The 17,170-nt window shown below is 33.5% G+C and overlaps 1 protein-coding gene across 2 annotated transcripts in view; it reads right to left on the bottom strand.

Annotated features, from left to right (window-relative positions):
* Positions 1–9,116: 9,116 nt before the first annotated feature.
* Positions 9,117–17,170, bottom strand: part of LOC126688418 (uncharacterized) — a 46,733-nt gene continuing 38,679 nt past the window's right edge. For both annotated transcript variants that reach the window (XM_050383099.1, XM_050383100.1), the window contains 2 exons: positions 10,219–10,338; positions 9,117–9,455 (listed from right to left, as the gene is read on the bottom strand). In XM_050383099.1, the coding sequence (XP_050239056.1) occupies positions 9,279–9,455; positions 10,219–10,338 (297 nt within the window). In that variant the 3' untranslated portion in view covers positions 9,117–9,278. The remainder of the gene's footprint in view (positions 9,456–10,218; positions 10,339–17,170) is intronic.

Below are 17,170 nucleotides of genomic sequence, written 5' to 3'. Positions count from 1 at the left end.
CATGTTATGTGCATGCTTAGATGCAAAAAATTTCATTCATCCCAGTTGGAGGTTTATGTATTTTCTCTAGTGAGATTTATGTGTTTGTTAATTATCTAAATAGTCAAGAGTGTGATGAGATTTACCACCAAAAACTAAACACTGAAAAGCATTGAAATCATTACTTCTTGTGTGTGAGTGTGTTCAATTTTATTTAAAATTGTTAATTATCTAAATAGTCAAGAGTGTGATGAGATTTACCACCAAAAACTAAACACTGAAAAGCATTGAAATCATTATTTCTTGTGTGTGAGTGTGTTCAATTTTATTTATAATTAGATTTCATGACACTACTAACCATTTTATTAGTTGACAAACACATAAACCTTACTGGAAAAACATGCATAAAACTTGAATTAGGATAAATAGAAAATTATAGCATTCATTAAAAAAAAAAAAAAAATCTGAGAGCGTGTTCATTGAGGCATTGCCATTAAAATATTCTTTTAATGTTGTCATAATAAATGTATTATTCTATGAATTTTTTTTTCCCCTCGGAAATTGTTAAAGGGAGCGTACCTGTTTTGATATCAATTTTTTGTGCTAAGTCTTATCACACTTGTAGTTATTTCAAATTCAACGAGAAAAACGCATAAATCTCGTATTGGAATGAACGAAAAATTTCGTGATTCAAGCTATAGGTAACCCAATCTTGAAATTGGATTCCCACCTTGACTCATGATCCCTTTGCTCCTGAACAAGAATTTGCTTTCCATGTCTCATCCTTGGGTTGTAAGCAAAAGGATCCCTGTAGTTTCCTTCACTTGATGCCTCACTTCTATACTGATCCTGGTAGTTTGGCTGTCGTCTTTTTCTCTTCAAACCTGCTCAGTCAAGGCAAGGATTTGCCTCCTCAACACGTCCACTTCATAGTCTAAGGCTAGGTGCTACTCCCAATCTTCTGGATCATTGGCTGCATGAGTCTCCCAATTTGCCTCTTGAACCACTCCTTTCTTCCGTTTTATCCTTCTTTTGCTTCTTAAATACCATCTTTCACTACTACAAAATCTCGGTAGCACAATTGAAAGCTTCTAGTTTTGATAAAGGTAAGGTATTAATGCTAGGAATGAAATCAAGATTGGATCGTGACAGGTTCTTGGTTACAGAAATTGAGAAACAATGCAAGAACCAGAATACTAAGGATCTCAAACTCTAATACCAATTTGATATAGGGTTTCTACAGACAAAATTGGCCTTTGCCCCTTTCTATCAAACAATCCAACATTTTGCCTTCTTTTCCAAACTAATTAGGGAAATGTCATTCTTTTGAAACTCGATTTTTTTTTTTTAACTCAATTTTCTTAAAATCGAGTTAAGCCCTATAGTGGCATTTTAAGGAACTTATAATGACGTTTTAAAAAGCCTATAGTGGCGTTTTGGAACTCGAGCTCCATGAACTCGAGTTATAGGTAAAAAAAAAAAAAAAAAAAAAAAAACTTGCATGTAACTCGAGTTCATGGAGCTCGAGTTCCAAAACACCACTATAGGTCTTTAAAACGTCACTATAGGCTCCTTAAAACACCACTATAGGGCTCTAGAATTTTTTTATTTTTTTATTTTTAACTCGATTTTGAGAAAATCGAGTTTCAAAAGAGGGCCATTTCCCTAATTAGTTTGGAAAAGGGAGCAAAATGCTAGATTTTTTTTTAAAAAAGGGCAAAAGCCCATTTTCTCCGGGTTTCTAAGCTATTTAGGCTTGGAATTGATTAAGAGAAATGAGAATTGCTTAGAACGAGGAACAAGGTGTGACAAAACCTTCTTAAGAGAAATTCATCTCTTGAAAAAAGTACTAGGCTAATCTGTGTGACTGCATTTAAAATTGAGTAATTAGTGCTGCTTAGGGATATTTATATAGGCCATGCTTAAGTATGGTTGTCAAAATTGTGATCTAGATCGTAGGATCGCACGACTTTACGATCCCACCTCACCAAAACATTTAGGATCGTACTAGAATTGTAAAAATGATAGGATCGTATGGGATCCTACCGATCCTACCAAAACATAAATTTTTAGTTTTTTTTTTTTTTTTTTTATGGGATAAATTTTTTGTTTTGATGAATCTTTAAGGATTTTTAATTTTCCATGTTGTGATGGTATGGTTTTTTTTTTTTTTTTTTTTAATAATAAAATTATGTTAATCTAAGCAAATGTTTTCTAATTTCTAGTTCACTTGTATTCAAAATGAAGGAATGCTTCATCATTTCTAAATGAAATTTTTGATGTTGGCTTTTCTGCCTTTTAAGCTATAATGTTATTAAATTTGTTTGATCAATATACTAATTTGTGTTCTAATATTACTAAAATATTTTTTTTTATATATAATTTTATCTATTATGCTTGTATTTGTATATTAATTGATTGATTTTTTCGAGCATGCTCTGTAATTGCTTCTGAGTAGTATAAATTGAATAGTTGAGTGTGAAGTTGTATCTTAATGTCTTTTGCAATTTTAGAATACAAATATACACTGTCTACATAGATGATTTAGGATAGTGGTTATAAGAGCCTTAGAATGAGAATAATTAAATGTTAATTTCACCTTAATATTTATCTTGCTTTTGGATTTCATATTGTAGTTAGCTAGTTTCCATTTTCTAACTTATTTTGGATTTTAAATTTGGAAAATATTTTCCATATGTGTTGATGAATATTTTGGTATTTGGTTGCTAATTAGACATTTATTGAACTTTTTAGATACATTAGGTCAAAACTTAAATATATTTGTTTCATTAGTATAGACATAGTGATGTATGACATGCAAATTACATCACATGATGCAAATATTAGTTTTTTTATGGATGAATTCATGACTTACGTGATTATTCAACATACAAAGTCATTATTAATATGTTTTTGTTTTAAACCTGAAAATATGTAGGATCTTACGATCCACGATCCGATCCTACAATCTACGATCTCACTTATCTTTCACGATCCTACGTAGAATCCTGATTTTGACAACCTTATGCTTAAGTACTAACTTCTAAGGACTTTAACTAACTCAGCCCATGTCCTAACCCCAATTGTACTAACTGCTAACAAAATTATTAACTACTTGCTATTTGCTAATAGCCTTAGCTGCTAACTAATTTTGTACAAAAGCTCTAGCTAACTCTAGTTGTTACTCAAAATTGCTTATTACAATATTACATCAAAACTACTACATTATTAAGCTCCTAACTGCTGCAGCTGTAAGCTAATGGTTGCTATTGTAATCTAATGACTATAGCTGTAAGCTAATGAGTAATGTAAATACATCAAGCTACTGCATCCAACCATTATCTATGCTAGGTTAACAAATGGCCAGTGCCGAACAATTTTTTAATATTGCTTGAGTTATCTACTACTTGATTTGTTTTAGTGCTTGTCAGACGCTGCTGGTTTAACAAACGGACACACAAGGACGGAGCCAGGACTTGAAGTTAGGGGGGGGGGGGCAGTTTTATTGTTAGTTATATACAGTGGCTTTAGCTTTCAGCTCTATTACTTAGCCGGCAAAGGTTTTCTTTTATTATTATTATTTTTATGTGTGTGTAGAGTGTGTCTTTTGTTGGTAAGAACAAAATTATTTTGTTTAATGTTTTTTAAAGGGCTAAGTTTTTTATTTTTGGTAAAATTAGTTGATTAGTCTCAATATATATATATATATATATATATATTTTTTTTTTTTTTTTTTTTTATCTTTGCTATTGGTAATTTTTGTTGTTGGGATAATATTTTGGGCTTTTATATTGTTTTTTTAGATTTTAGATCTACAAATTTTTTTATGGACTTTAAAAAAGGAGGAAAATACTAGATTTACAAATTTTTGTTGTGATTAGTGGTTATTAGTAAGTAAAAAAGTGATGTAAGTGGTGGACTTAGACGCAAACCAGTAAGAATTTGCTACCTCAATAGTCTGTAAAAATGTTGTAAAAAAGTTTGTAGCTGTAGCATTTCTCTTATAATGATCAATAAGGGAGACAAAATGTAATTTTATTGAACGAAATTGCTAAAATTAGTACCTAAATATATAGTTATATAATTATATTATTTAAAAAAAAAAAAATTAGATGGCTCTGTCCATGCGGACACATAAATGTTGCTGTATATATTGACATTTTGGTACGAACACCACACTAGAGTACATATGTGGAAATTATCATTATGATTCCTAGAAGTTGCATATAAAACTCCAGATGATTTCTTTTGTATTTTCAGACTATGATTACTATTATTCAGATTATTTACAAAAATTGCATTATGTTTATTTGGTGGTAAATCCAAACACCTTAGGTGAGAAGCCTAGGGCCTACTGTGAGACAAGAGCTGGGTATGGGGGAGAGAGAGAAAAAAAAAAACTTAATAAAAAATAGGATGGTTTAATATTTTATTGTGTTAAATTCATATGGAAAATGAATAGTAGCTCTCTTGGTCAAGAGAGCTATTGTAGAACATTAAGAGCATGTTTGGTACACTGTAATAATTATTACATGGGAATAAGAATAAGTATTACAAGGAATACATTAAGTTGGAATGTAATAAGTATTACTATTCATTAGTTTGGTGACTATTTAGAAATAGAATCCTGAATATGTATTCACAATTTAGTAGAGTATAAAAAGAAGGTGTAATTAAATAATTTTTAAGTCAAATTTTCTAAAATATACTTATTTTAGAGTGTTCAAAATAGAGCTAATAATTAACAATAAGGAAAATTTATTTTCTTTCTTTTTGAAAATGTGGCAACTAATGGCTTTTTAGGAATTTTTTTTTAAAAGTTATTACATAAGGTGAATGAATAGATATTCAGTACTTTTCATAAGGAATTTATTCCTCATTTTGAAGAATAGCTATTCATAAAGAATAACTAATCATTGTAATAAAAACATAACCAAACAACCGAATAATTATGCCATAGGAATATTTATTACATTACAGTGTCTATTACAGTCTATCAAACGTGCCCTAAATGATTTTTGAGTTTTGGAGAGGCAGTTGGTGTTGGAGCTCAATTTTGTGGCTTTGCTCTCTAAATAAAGCTTTAAAGAGCCCGTTGAAGATGCTCTAACATTTTCATTTTATAACAACACTACTACTATATCTCTATTTTAAAATAAAAGATGAATGTACTAAGATATTTTGGGACTTTTAGTGAAAATTTCATTAAACCAAATTTCATTCCCATCGATCCTCCCAATTTTTGGGAAAAATAAAATTTTGAGGCTTTGAGGGAAAATAAGAGTAAATGTTCTCTTCTACATTTTTCATTCCTCCGTTTAAACTCTCAAACAAGAGAATAAAAGGAATATTTAAATTTTTTTTTAAAATTTCCATTCTTGGTTATTCATTTCCCTTCCCTCAAAAGGAGTGTAAAGAATAATGCATGTCATGACTATTGAGATAAATTCATGAGAAATGCTATATCCACAACATTTTCATAATATTTTCAAAACAAATCTTAAGTGGCAAGTTATTACTAGCTACCATGGGTGAGTAAAAAAGTAATTTACGTGGTAGATTCAAATTAGAACCTATAATATATCACCTATAATTTGTTGTGAAAATATTGTAGATGCAAAATTTTTCTAAATTCTTTTTAGTTATTATTAATTTAATTTCATATATGAAATTCTATAAATATGTGTATTGTAGAGAATGTTCGTTTAAATATTTTTATTTGATAAAATTTATAAAGTTCAAAGGAATATATAAAAAAAAGCTCTCTCCCTTTGCTAACTAAACAAGAAAAAGAATAAAAAAATACATACATTTCGCTTATATTCTTCCTACATCCAAACACAAACATTTTTCCCTCATTTCTTTTCAAAGTAGTGTATGAATCGAATTGAGGGGTTTTTTCAATCCAACCCACCATGATCAGGTTGAAAAAAAACTCAACTCATCATAGGAGTACAACCTAACTCTCGTGGATCAGGTTGAACAATTTTTATTTTTAATATTAAAAAAAAGAGCATTAGAACATCAGATTTATAAGATTATTGTTAACGATCCTTTTCACGACACAGTTTTTGCAAGCTTGATTCAACTGAGTCTGATCTCATTGTGGGCCTAATTCATGTATTATGTTTTATTTTATTCTTTTTAGTATAACCCAAGCCCATGTGACATATTAGGGAAATTGAGAAAGTGTGGTTTAGAGGGTATGAGTCAGTTTGTTTTGAATATTTTGCATGAGTTTAGACCATGTGTGCTGCTAAGTGGGCAAGAGACGCTGCCAACACCTCAGGCCCATGAAGGAGGTCTTGTACCCTAAATTTCTACCCCAAAAGAGGTCTTATGTTCTTGCTATCTATGGTCCAAGTTTTGTACTCTACATTTTTCTACCTAAAAAACACAACTAACTCAAACCAATTAGCCAAACCTATTGCAACCACCGAATGCAGCTTCCAAGAGCCTATGATAACAAGGAAACAATAGCTAATTAGAGTTTGCCACTACATTTCCAAAATTATGTAGAAAGAAACTCAACCTTTTTATCCAAACAAAAGGCATACCAAGCCAAATATCAATTTAGCACATTGGAGGTCCATAGCCTCATTTGATAGTCTAAAAACCAGTCATTAAGGACACCTAAAGGCTGGTATAAAACTCTTTCTTCAAATTAAAACAAAATTAACCATGTTTTACCTATAAAACTGAAATTTTAGAGTAAAAGCTCATTCAGTCAACAAACATTCTCACAATTTTGAAGTTAGGGAGCGGAAATATTAGTATAGAGGGACATTCCCTCTCTCTCACAACCTCTCTCATTTTCCTTTTCCTACTATCTATGGGTTGAAATTTCAGACCTAATATTCTAAGTATACTTTTTGCATTTTATATTATTGCCATTTTGATTTCTCTTGTTAGAGCACCATAGACATTAGCCTTTTGTTCATCATACATTTGGAATTTTGGGATTGCTTTACCATTTTGACCTTGTTGCAAAACATTCCCAACAATTATTAACACAAATAACAACAAATTCATAAGCTTATTTGTGTTGGTTTGATGCACTAAGCAAACTTATGCATAGCACCAAACCAACACAAATTATTTGATCAGTGCATCGAATCAACACAAATAATTTGAGATCGAAATGAATTGAGAAAATAAGTTAGTGGTTTATTTTTTTATTTAGGGAGAGGCAAAAAGGTAAGTAAGAAAATCATATAAGTGGGCTGGGTTTAGTTAGACGAATTTGTGAATCTACTAACCTACAACCAACCCAACCCTCTATTAAAAAAGAAAAGAAAAAAAAGAAATGGCAACCCACCAATTCCTACAAACTGACACAGTTTGGCAGATAGGTGGTTTGGTTAAACACCCTACCCCTTGGCCAATGCAATTTATTGGTCAGTGGTGGTCAGTGGTTACATGAGGTAAATAAATAACAGGAAAAGGTCATTTTAGATCTTTTGCATGATAAGGGTTGTTGTTCACACTTCACAGCCACACTTGACAAGTTATAGGCAAAAATTTTCAAGTAATATCATTAATATAACGTACGGTACGAGTTACATTTCTAGTAACCAGAATTAGAGAAAGTTTCACAAATCAAATTAACTGAACGTTTGAAACAAAGGAAAAAGGTAAAAAGAATTGATATCAGGGCATCAACTTAAAAATATATATCTTTTTTCCTTTTTGAGTAACTAATGGCATGTTTGGATGTTTAAAAAAGGAGGGAGAGTAGAGTAGAGGGAGGGGGAGTAATCTAATTATCTTGTTTGGAAGTTTTTTAAAGAATGAGGGGGAGGGATTTGGAGGGGTTTGGAGGGGTTTCAACCCCCTCTAACCCCTTATTTTTAATTCCCCCAAATTGGAGAGATTTGGAGAGAGAGTAGAGTAGATAAATTATTGTCCAAGTAAATTCTCTAATTTACCCTTTCTAAATTAACAAAATTACACAAAGATTATTCTTTGTTTGTTTCTTGAGAAAATTTAAGTTGAATGAGAAAAAAAGACTTGAGATTAATCAATGTTCCGTGCTTGCTTATGCTGCAGATTTAAGAGAAACCAAACAGAAAGCAAAAAAAAAAAAAAAAAAAAGATTATAAAAGCAAAAAGAAATAATGGGTCCTTCAACGAACTGGTTGTCTTTCTCACTGTCTCCGATGGAAATGCTGAAGTCCTCTGAGTCTATGAGAACTCCTCCACTGACTCTCCTCACTACCTGATCGATAACTTCTATACCAACGGTAAAAATCCCGACTTTTTTTGTTTCAGTATTTATAAGAAAGAAACTTATGTCCTGTTTAGTTGCTGAGAAGTTGCAGGAAAAGGATATACATGTTGATACTTTTGTGGAAAGTATATACAAAAAAATATGCTTCCTGTTATGGGTTTCGCAAAGTTTTTATTTATTTTTATTTTCTCAACGGTCAAGAGGAACGATTTTCGCAAAATTTAAGGAGTAGTAGCCATTATTTTTTTTTAATTTTATTTATGCTTCACCCAAAAAAAAAAAAAAAAAAAAAATTCACTAACATATTCCAAGATTTGAACAATGATAATCAAGTTCAAGACTTTATAAAACTAATAAATTAATTATAAACTTTTTTTGCAAGTCTTTTTTTTTTTTTTTTTTTTTTTGATGTGGCAAGTCCATTTTCAAATAGAGGTAAATTTGTCTATTTAAATTATTTATTCTCCTCTCCATCCTAATTTATAAAACATCCAAACAAGAGAAAGGGCTAATTACTCTCTTCCCCTTTGCTAATTTTAAAAACATCCAAACAAGGTAAAGGGGAATCATTCCCCTCTACTCTCCTCTCCACTACTCTCCTTCCCTCTACTCCCCTCCCATCTCCTCTCTCTCTAAACTTCCAAACAGGCCATAAGGTTTCAATTCTTGAATGAGCATCCCCTCCCTTGCATGAATTAATAAAAGTTCAACCATGACCAAGTTCAAGTCCTTGGTGTTTATATTCTAAAAAGGCACTCCAAGGAAAAAGAAAGAAAAAGGTCTAAACTTGACTTCTTGAGCCGAACTGATAAATCCACAACTCGAAGAAGAGAGATTCAGCTGAAAGAAGAAAACCACTAGATAGAGAGAGAGAGGTGGTTGGTTGGCATAGTCTGGCTTACATTGATTAACAGTAAAGATGCTCATAATTTCATTCAAATTTAAATTGAAACATGGGACCATAATCTCAGAATCAAGCAAAACAAGACCTTGAGCTGAAGACAGCACAACAAAAAATATATTTATTTAACTTATAACAACCATTTCACACATGACGAATCTATACGAATCAAAGAACTCCAAAAAAGGGATTTTTTATTGCAGAGTCCAGCTCAGCCCCAGCTGAATTTAGCACAGCCATGTCAACCTTGTCCCTGGGGATAAGCAAGAACTCCCCCCCTTCAATTTTCTCAAACCCGCACAGCTCAAGAAACTCAATGCCCCCTTGCAATGCACCAACTCTTTCCTGTTAAATCATAGATGCGGTGAATTATGATGACAACACAATAGCAGGGAGAGAAAAAGAAACAAACTTTTTTTTTTTGATAGGTAAAAAGAAAGAAACAAACAAACAAACAAATAAAGAAGATGGTTCAGTTTGTCAGGTATGGCATTGGCACGTAACCATTTTGAAGATCAAAGATCACGTGTTGACTGGGAATACAGAAGAATATGGTAACCAGGTGATTGGGGTAGTCTGTCCAACCATTCATGTTTAGAAATGACTCGGTCACTAAAGGGAAAAACTACCTTTTTTCTGGCTATTTTCAGATTATTTTTGGGGAATTTGAGCAAAAAGTAAAATGTTTCCCATTACGAAAGAATACTCTGTTGGTCCCATTTTGTTGATCCTGTTTAGAAAATTTGACTTTTTAAGGAAACATCATTTGATGCATTGTATTATAAACAAAAGGATTCAAGTTTCCAAAACTACCCTCATTAATTTAAAAACTAGTGAAAGAAAGATATTGACTTTATAAATAAACTGAAAAGATAAGTAATGAAAGTTATCAATTTCATGTTCATTGACTTTTTTAGAAGACTATATTTTGACATCCCAAAATAGAATAGAGGACCAACAAAATGAAATAGCATATCAAAGCAGGCAAAACTTGTTTTATTTTGAAACTTCCTATTAACAACCTGAAATGTGTAAAACCAAAAATGAATTAGGGGCTAATTGGTCTTAGAGTGAACTCTGTACATTGAACTCATGAAGTATTACTTACATGAAAAGATTGGTTGCTGAGTCTGATCTTTCTGAATTTTTCCTCAGCAGGATTCCTGACAACATTTCCTACATAAGTCAGGAGAGTCTGGAATGCTCGCTTCACTTTAGCATCATCATCCTACTCCCACAGAAAAGTAAACAAAAGTTAGAACACATTGTAATCTATATAAAAGGTATGATACCTACAATAAATTATTTCAAGAGCAGAGTAAATACACAGAAAACTAGAAAAACAATTGACTCCTTTCAGTAAATGGTGAAAAATGTGGAACACAGTTTCCCAAAAATAATTTGGAACACAATCGTTTATCATCAAGTAAACAACCTTTTGTTGTATCATTCTCAAGAGAAGCAATCAAGATACTCCCTTCAACATTACATTGAATATATAAAGAGATGCACTTACTTATTGGGATTAATGTGGAAACATATACCCCATAATTAAGTCAAATTATAATTCATATGGTTACTCATAAAGTGAAGTTCCCAAGTCAAACTGAACCAGACAAAAGTCTCAAGCAGTCATGTTCAAGGGCATGGAGTCAATTTGATAGAGCAGCCACCACTTCATAAAATATCAATAAGTTCACAGAACCCGTCTTATTTTTAACATACCGTAAAGCCTCTCTCTCTCTCTCTCTCCATGCTTTATCTTTGAAGAATTACTAGCATGTAACCCATGTTATGTGCAGGTCTATTCTGTTTACTATATATATTTTTTATGGTTGAAAAGTAATGTTTTTATAAGTTTTTAGTTGTGGCAGCATTTGAAATTTTTTTTAATTGTTGAAAAGCAAATTTTTTGAGAAGTCTTTTATTTATTGGTTGAATAAGAAGTTAATTTATCCTTATCCCTTCAATCTATCTACTTAGTTGCTACTCCAATTGATGTCATCATTTGTCTAAAAGAGCCTTGAGTCTAGGATTTCTAAAATTCTTTATTGAATGACGTCATGCATTTGATTAACATCAGGGAGCAGGCAAATTAAATAAACCATTATATAAACCTTTATAAATATTTATGCTTTATCTAATTATTATTTAAGAATTATCCAATTTTGTATTCTCTCCTACAACAAGGGCTTCATCTTTTATTTCTAGGTTGTATTTGTGTCATAGATTAAATTAAAATTCTTGAATAGTAAAATTTTTATGCTACTATTCATATTTTTATTTTTGTTGTTAGTGATATTATATGAGTTTGGAAGAGATTGTCTAACCTTATGAGCATGTAACATTTTTTTTTTTTTTTTAATTTCACCGTAAGTAATTTTTGTTTTGGTTTTTACAAATATCAATATTCATACCTATATTTAGCACCCACAAGACATTTAAATAATATTCATGAAAAAAAAAAATCTTAAACATAGCATGTTATGAATACCAATAAAATATTCCCTCACAAGATTGCTATAACCAAGTAATATTAAATCTACATCATGAAAAGGAATCCAAACCTCAATATGATCCTACAACTTTGCTTGAACTAATAAATTTTTTTAATAATTGTCTATATCCTTTTTCTTCATTAGGACTTCTTTAATGGTAAATTTTCATGACTCTACACTCATTTTAAAGGAGATATAGTTTAGATAAAAGAGGCCATTTGTGTAACAAAACGTAACTCTAAATAAAGGTTTGAAAAAAAGAAAAAACCATGTAGTCACATGTAACTACAAATGTCATATGACAATTGATAAGTTAGAAGAGAATTTTGTTTTTTTGTTTCTATTTTCCTGGCAAATGAAAAACCTCTAGTTAAGTTTCCTTAAGTTTTTAATTATTAAATTTAAGAATTTTTTTCATTTAAATATGTTGTGTGATTGCTTGAGGCATTTAAGAACAATACTTTATATACAATTTATATGATCTAGACTTAAGTGATTATTAATTTATTATTTCTTAACAAAATTATTCTAAAAGTTTATAGCCAAAACTGTGCAATGCACAAGAATAATACTAGTTTGTAGGTAAAATGAGCACCCAAAAATTGATTGATAAATTTGCCAATAATTAGTCTCAGTTAGATGAAGAAGAAAAAAGTATCCTCTATGGAGATTTGTTACTATATTGAATAAAGTAGTTGGTGGTGGTGGTGGTGGTGGTGGAAACACTGTATTTAGTTTTAGTTGTAATTACTGTAGAGATGTTTTCAAGGAGTCTTATTCTAGGGTGATAGCACATTTGTTAAAAAATCACAAATATGGAATAAAGGTAGCTACAGTTTCAAATGAGAATCTTGCAAAAATGCATATTTTGCGTTAAATAGAAGATGCAAGCCAAGAGGCTGATCAGAGGAAGAAGGAAGAAGCCTAAGCCAGACATTTACCCACTGGTCCTAATCCTATTCATAGTGCCGGTATTATAGGTACAAGTCAAACATTTCAGAAAAAGAAATTGAATGGGGGAATCATCCTTTGGAGAGGGCTTTTAATGGTCAATATCATGTCGAGACCATTTAGATAGTCTTGTTGCTAGGACATTCTATTCTGGTGGGTTACCCTTTCACTTTGCTAAGAACCCATATTTTAATGAGATGATTAAATACTTTTTTTTTGATAGGTAACAAAAAAAATTTATTAAAAAAATGAGATGATTAAATATGCAGCAAATAATATATATATGTGCGTGTGTGTGTGTGTCATAGGAGAGGCCCGGCTACCTCAAATTAGTCATAGAACTTATTTTCTGTGTTACTCTTTTCTGTTGTAATGGGTGGGTCAGTTTTTTTCTTCATTGCATCAAAATCTTTTGAGTTTTCCGTTGGGGAGGGAGGGACGTACTACTTGTTACAGAATTTTGAAAGAGGTCGTGACTCTTTACGTTCGATTTTTCTAGGAAAAAAATGTGCTAAGTGTTTGTTACTCAACATTGAGGAATTAATATCATTAAAAAGTGATGGAAATTTTGTTAGATCAATCTGAGAGAATGATAAAGCCTTCATAGTTCATACTACAACAGGGTTCCAATGCCCATGGTTCTTTCTTACTGATTTCAGAATTGTTAAATGGATGGAGGAGGGGATCCATCATTGTGCGGGAAGGTAAATCTGTACCTTGAGTCAAACACAATAAAGAGTCAAACAAGAGTTATTTTGGATGTCCATATGAATATTGAGCTGGCTTCAGATGGTCTTTGGAAGGTTTTATGGGCCAAAGTTGGTGGAGATGGCCATCGGGCTAAGACCAACTTGAAGAAAAAATTGATTTGGATGCCTAAATCTACCAATAACCCCATATCTTCTTCAAAGCCCAATACCACTCAAACACAAAACAAGCCTCTACCCCAACCTTCATATACTAAACCCACATCTAATAAGCCCAATTCCTCTCAACTCACAATTCCTCCTTATCCGCCCACCTCTCAGCCTTACATCAAATCCAAAACCACAAACACAACCCAGATACATCCAAAACAACAAACACATTCAGCTCTTTTTCCCAACCTTCCTCACCCCGAAACCACAAACACAACCTAGATTCTACATACTCCAGTTCTTCGTCCCTTCTCAAACCTTTTCCAAATCAATCCATGCTTGATCACTCGGTGCCGACCTTACCCACTATTCACTAGTGGAGGAGATCATGGATCTTAACACCAGTAGCACTAAGTTAGCGGCATCAACTTCTGTGACCTTGGATCATTTATTCTCAGTATCAGAGGTTTTTCAAGTTGAAGACCAACTCGAATATGAGGACCTATGATCTGATACAACTGAATCAGAGCGGACACTCCCCGACAGTTCAAAAGAAATTGTGGTGGCACATTCGAAACCCACCAAGAATGATGAGGTCATCCAACAGGAACTCCAAAGGATCCTTCTCAAGCACAGTGATGACACAATCAAAATATGAAGAAATTCAGAGAAGTGGCTCCTTGAGTTGCGAGATGGGAGGAGGGTTGTAGTATTGATCCGAATTCCTCTCTCACCAGGTTCTGTCATTGACTCTGATGAGACAGAGATGTTGTTGGTGCCAGTGAGATTTCTAGATTTGGTAAAAGGACAGGAAGTATGGGACAAAGTTACCGTGGAAGACTGGGTTTCGGATACTTTCTCAGAAAAGTATGTTGGAACTAAAGAGGCTACCCAGTCAGACGAAGGGCATTTGGAGCCTTTGAATGTTGAGTCGTTGGCCTTCTCTAAGCCAATGGGGGACATAGATAGCTATTTCAATGGGTCAGAAAATTTAGAAGCTAAGATGACTAAGGGACATACTTTTGAAGGGTTTCACGGGTTTGATGAATTTTTGGGGACATACATCTCATAAAGGTTTAGAGGTCCAAGTAACAAATATTTTGCTGGCTGTTGAACATATGATACAAGAGAGGGCAGAGGAAGCTAAGAAACAGAAACAGGGGATAAATTGGAAGAAGTTTGCTTATGTGGGATCATAGGGTGGTAGAAAAATTGGAAGAAGTTGTGGGTCAGTATTCAATGTCCTATAGATTCAAAAATGTAAGTGATCAACTTGAGTGGGAATCTTTCTAGTGTTTATGGTCCAAACTTAGACAGTATGCGACATCTAATGTGGGAGGAATTGGTGGGCATTTTTAGTTGGTGGACATTGCCATCATGGGTTCTGGGTAGAGATTTTTTTTTTTTTTATAAGTAAGAATGTTATATATACGAATGGCTACTCTATGCATGAAGAACATAGAGCAAATCCAGAAAATACAAGAAGGAAAACAAAAAATAAAAAAAAAATAAAAAAAAGAAGAAAATCAATCCACAGATTAATTACAAAGAGAAAGGGAGCTAATGAAAGAAGGGAGAGAATCACTAGTCGTGAGTCCCCAAGCCCGAGACCAATCAAAAAGAGTCCCACTGAAAGAAGCAAATCTGATCACTGGAACTATCCAAATCCTCAAAAGTTCGCCGATTCCGTTCCTTCCAAATACACCAAAAGATGCACAATGGAACTAAATTCCATATCTGAGACGAGTGCTTCTCCAACCAATTCCACCAGCCAGAAAGCAAATCTGGGATCAATCTAGGTACAATCCAAGACAGGCCAAAGGTTATAAAGACAAAGCTCCATAACTGATAAGCCATCTCACAATGAAGAAGTAAGTGATCTACTGTCTCTCCCCAATTTCGACACATAATGCACCAATCCACAAAAACCAATCTCCTCAATCTTAGATTATCACCCGTTAGGATCTTATTCCAAGCTACACACCAAACAAAAAAGGAAACACGCCTAGGGGCCTTTACTTTCCATATAGCTTTCCAAGGAAAGACAATTGAAGGAGAATTCCTTAATTTGTTATAATATGACCGGATATCAAAATCCCCATCAAGCTTCAACTTCCATCTCATCCGATCTCCCACATCCATTGGAGGAGTAGTAGCTCCCAAAATACGAAGAAAATGCAGCCCTTCATCCTTCATCCATCTCCCAATCATTAAATTCTCAAATAAAACGAACATCCCAAATTCTTCTATCCTCCGCCCCCAGCCTTGACAAAGAAGCTTCAACAGATGCCTCCTTATCAATGGCAATACCATACAACCTTGGGAAAGCCAAGTGAAAAGGTTGATCCCCACACCACCCATCCTGCCAAAACCTCACTCTATTCCCCAACCCAACAACAAATTGACAATTTTTGCTAAAGTCCTCCCATCCCATGCGAATACCTCTCCACAAACCACACCCATGAACTCCCCTACCCAGTTTTGAGGTCCAACCCCCCCATTCTTCCCCATATTTTGAAACTATCACCCTCCTCCATAACCGATCCTCTTCCTTCCCAAACCGCCACAACCATTTCCCCAATAAGGCCTTATTGAACGTAGTAAGTTTCCTTATCCCCAACCCACCATTGGCTATAGGCGCACAAACTTTATCCCATCCTACCAGATGAGATTTGCTATCACCCCATAGAAAATCCCTTTGCAACTTTTCAATTCTATTAGCCACATGAGTAGGAATTGTGAATAGCGAAAGAAAATAGGTAGGAAGACTAGATAGTGTACTCTTGAGTAACATTAATCGACCCCCCTTAGACAAATACAGTTTCTTCCACCCGGCTAATCTCCGCTCAAATTTTTCCAAAATAGGATTCCAAATTGAAGGGGAATTGTGTGAAGCCCCCAAAGGCATGCCAAGATAAGACATAGGCAACTTTCCAACTTTGCAGCCCAAAATATCAGCCAGGGCATGCACAATATCAACCTCCCCTATTGGAACCATTTCACTCTTATGCACATTAACCTTCAAACCTGTTACCACCTGAAAACTAAGTAACAACAATCGAATATGAATGATTTGCTCCACATCTGCATCACAAAATAGGATAGTATCGTCTGCAAACAGTAGATGTGTAACACATTCCCCACCACCCCTCCTACCGTCAACTTTAAAACCCCGGATCAAGCCAGCTCCCTCCACTCTTTTCAACATCCTACTAAACACCTCCATCATAATCAAAAACAGCATAGAAGATAGTGGATCCCCTTGTCTTAAACCTCTTGAACTACCAAAGAAATTAGCTGGAAACCCATTAATCATAACAGAGAACTGAACTGTGGATATACAAGTACAGATCCACTGACACCACTTTACTCCAAAGCCCATTCTATGCAACAAATTCAACAAAGCCTCCCAATTCACATGATCATAGGCTTTCTTAATATCAAGTTTACAAATGACTCCAGGAACCCTACTCTTCCCTCGGCTATCCACACACTCATTCGCAATAAGAACCGAGTCAAGAATTTGTCTCCCACCCACAAAGCTATTCTGAGTCTCAGAAATCAACTGATCTAAAACCACTCTCAATCGATTTGCCAAAACCTTAGACAAGATTTTATACACACTCCCCACCAAGCTAATAGGTCGGAAATCTCTAATATTAGAGGCATCATTCTTTTTAGGAATTAATGCAATGAAGGTAGCATTAAGGGATTTTTCAAACTTACAATGTTGAAAAAACTCTTCAAAGACCGC

Source organism: Quercus robur, chromosome 6 (genome assembly GCF_932294415.1).
Source record: "Quercus robur chromosome 6, dhQueRobu3.1, whole genome shotgun sequence".
NCBI lineage: Eukaryota > Viridiplantae > Streptophyta > Magnoliopsida > Fagales > Fagaceae > Quercus > Quercus robur.
Note: the sequence above shows the minus strand (reverse complement) of the source record. Positions and strands in the feature narration are given on the sequence as shown.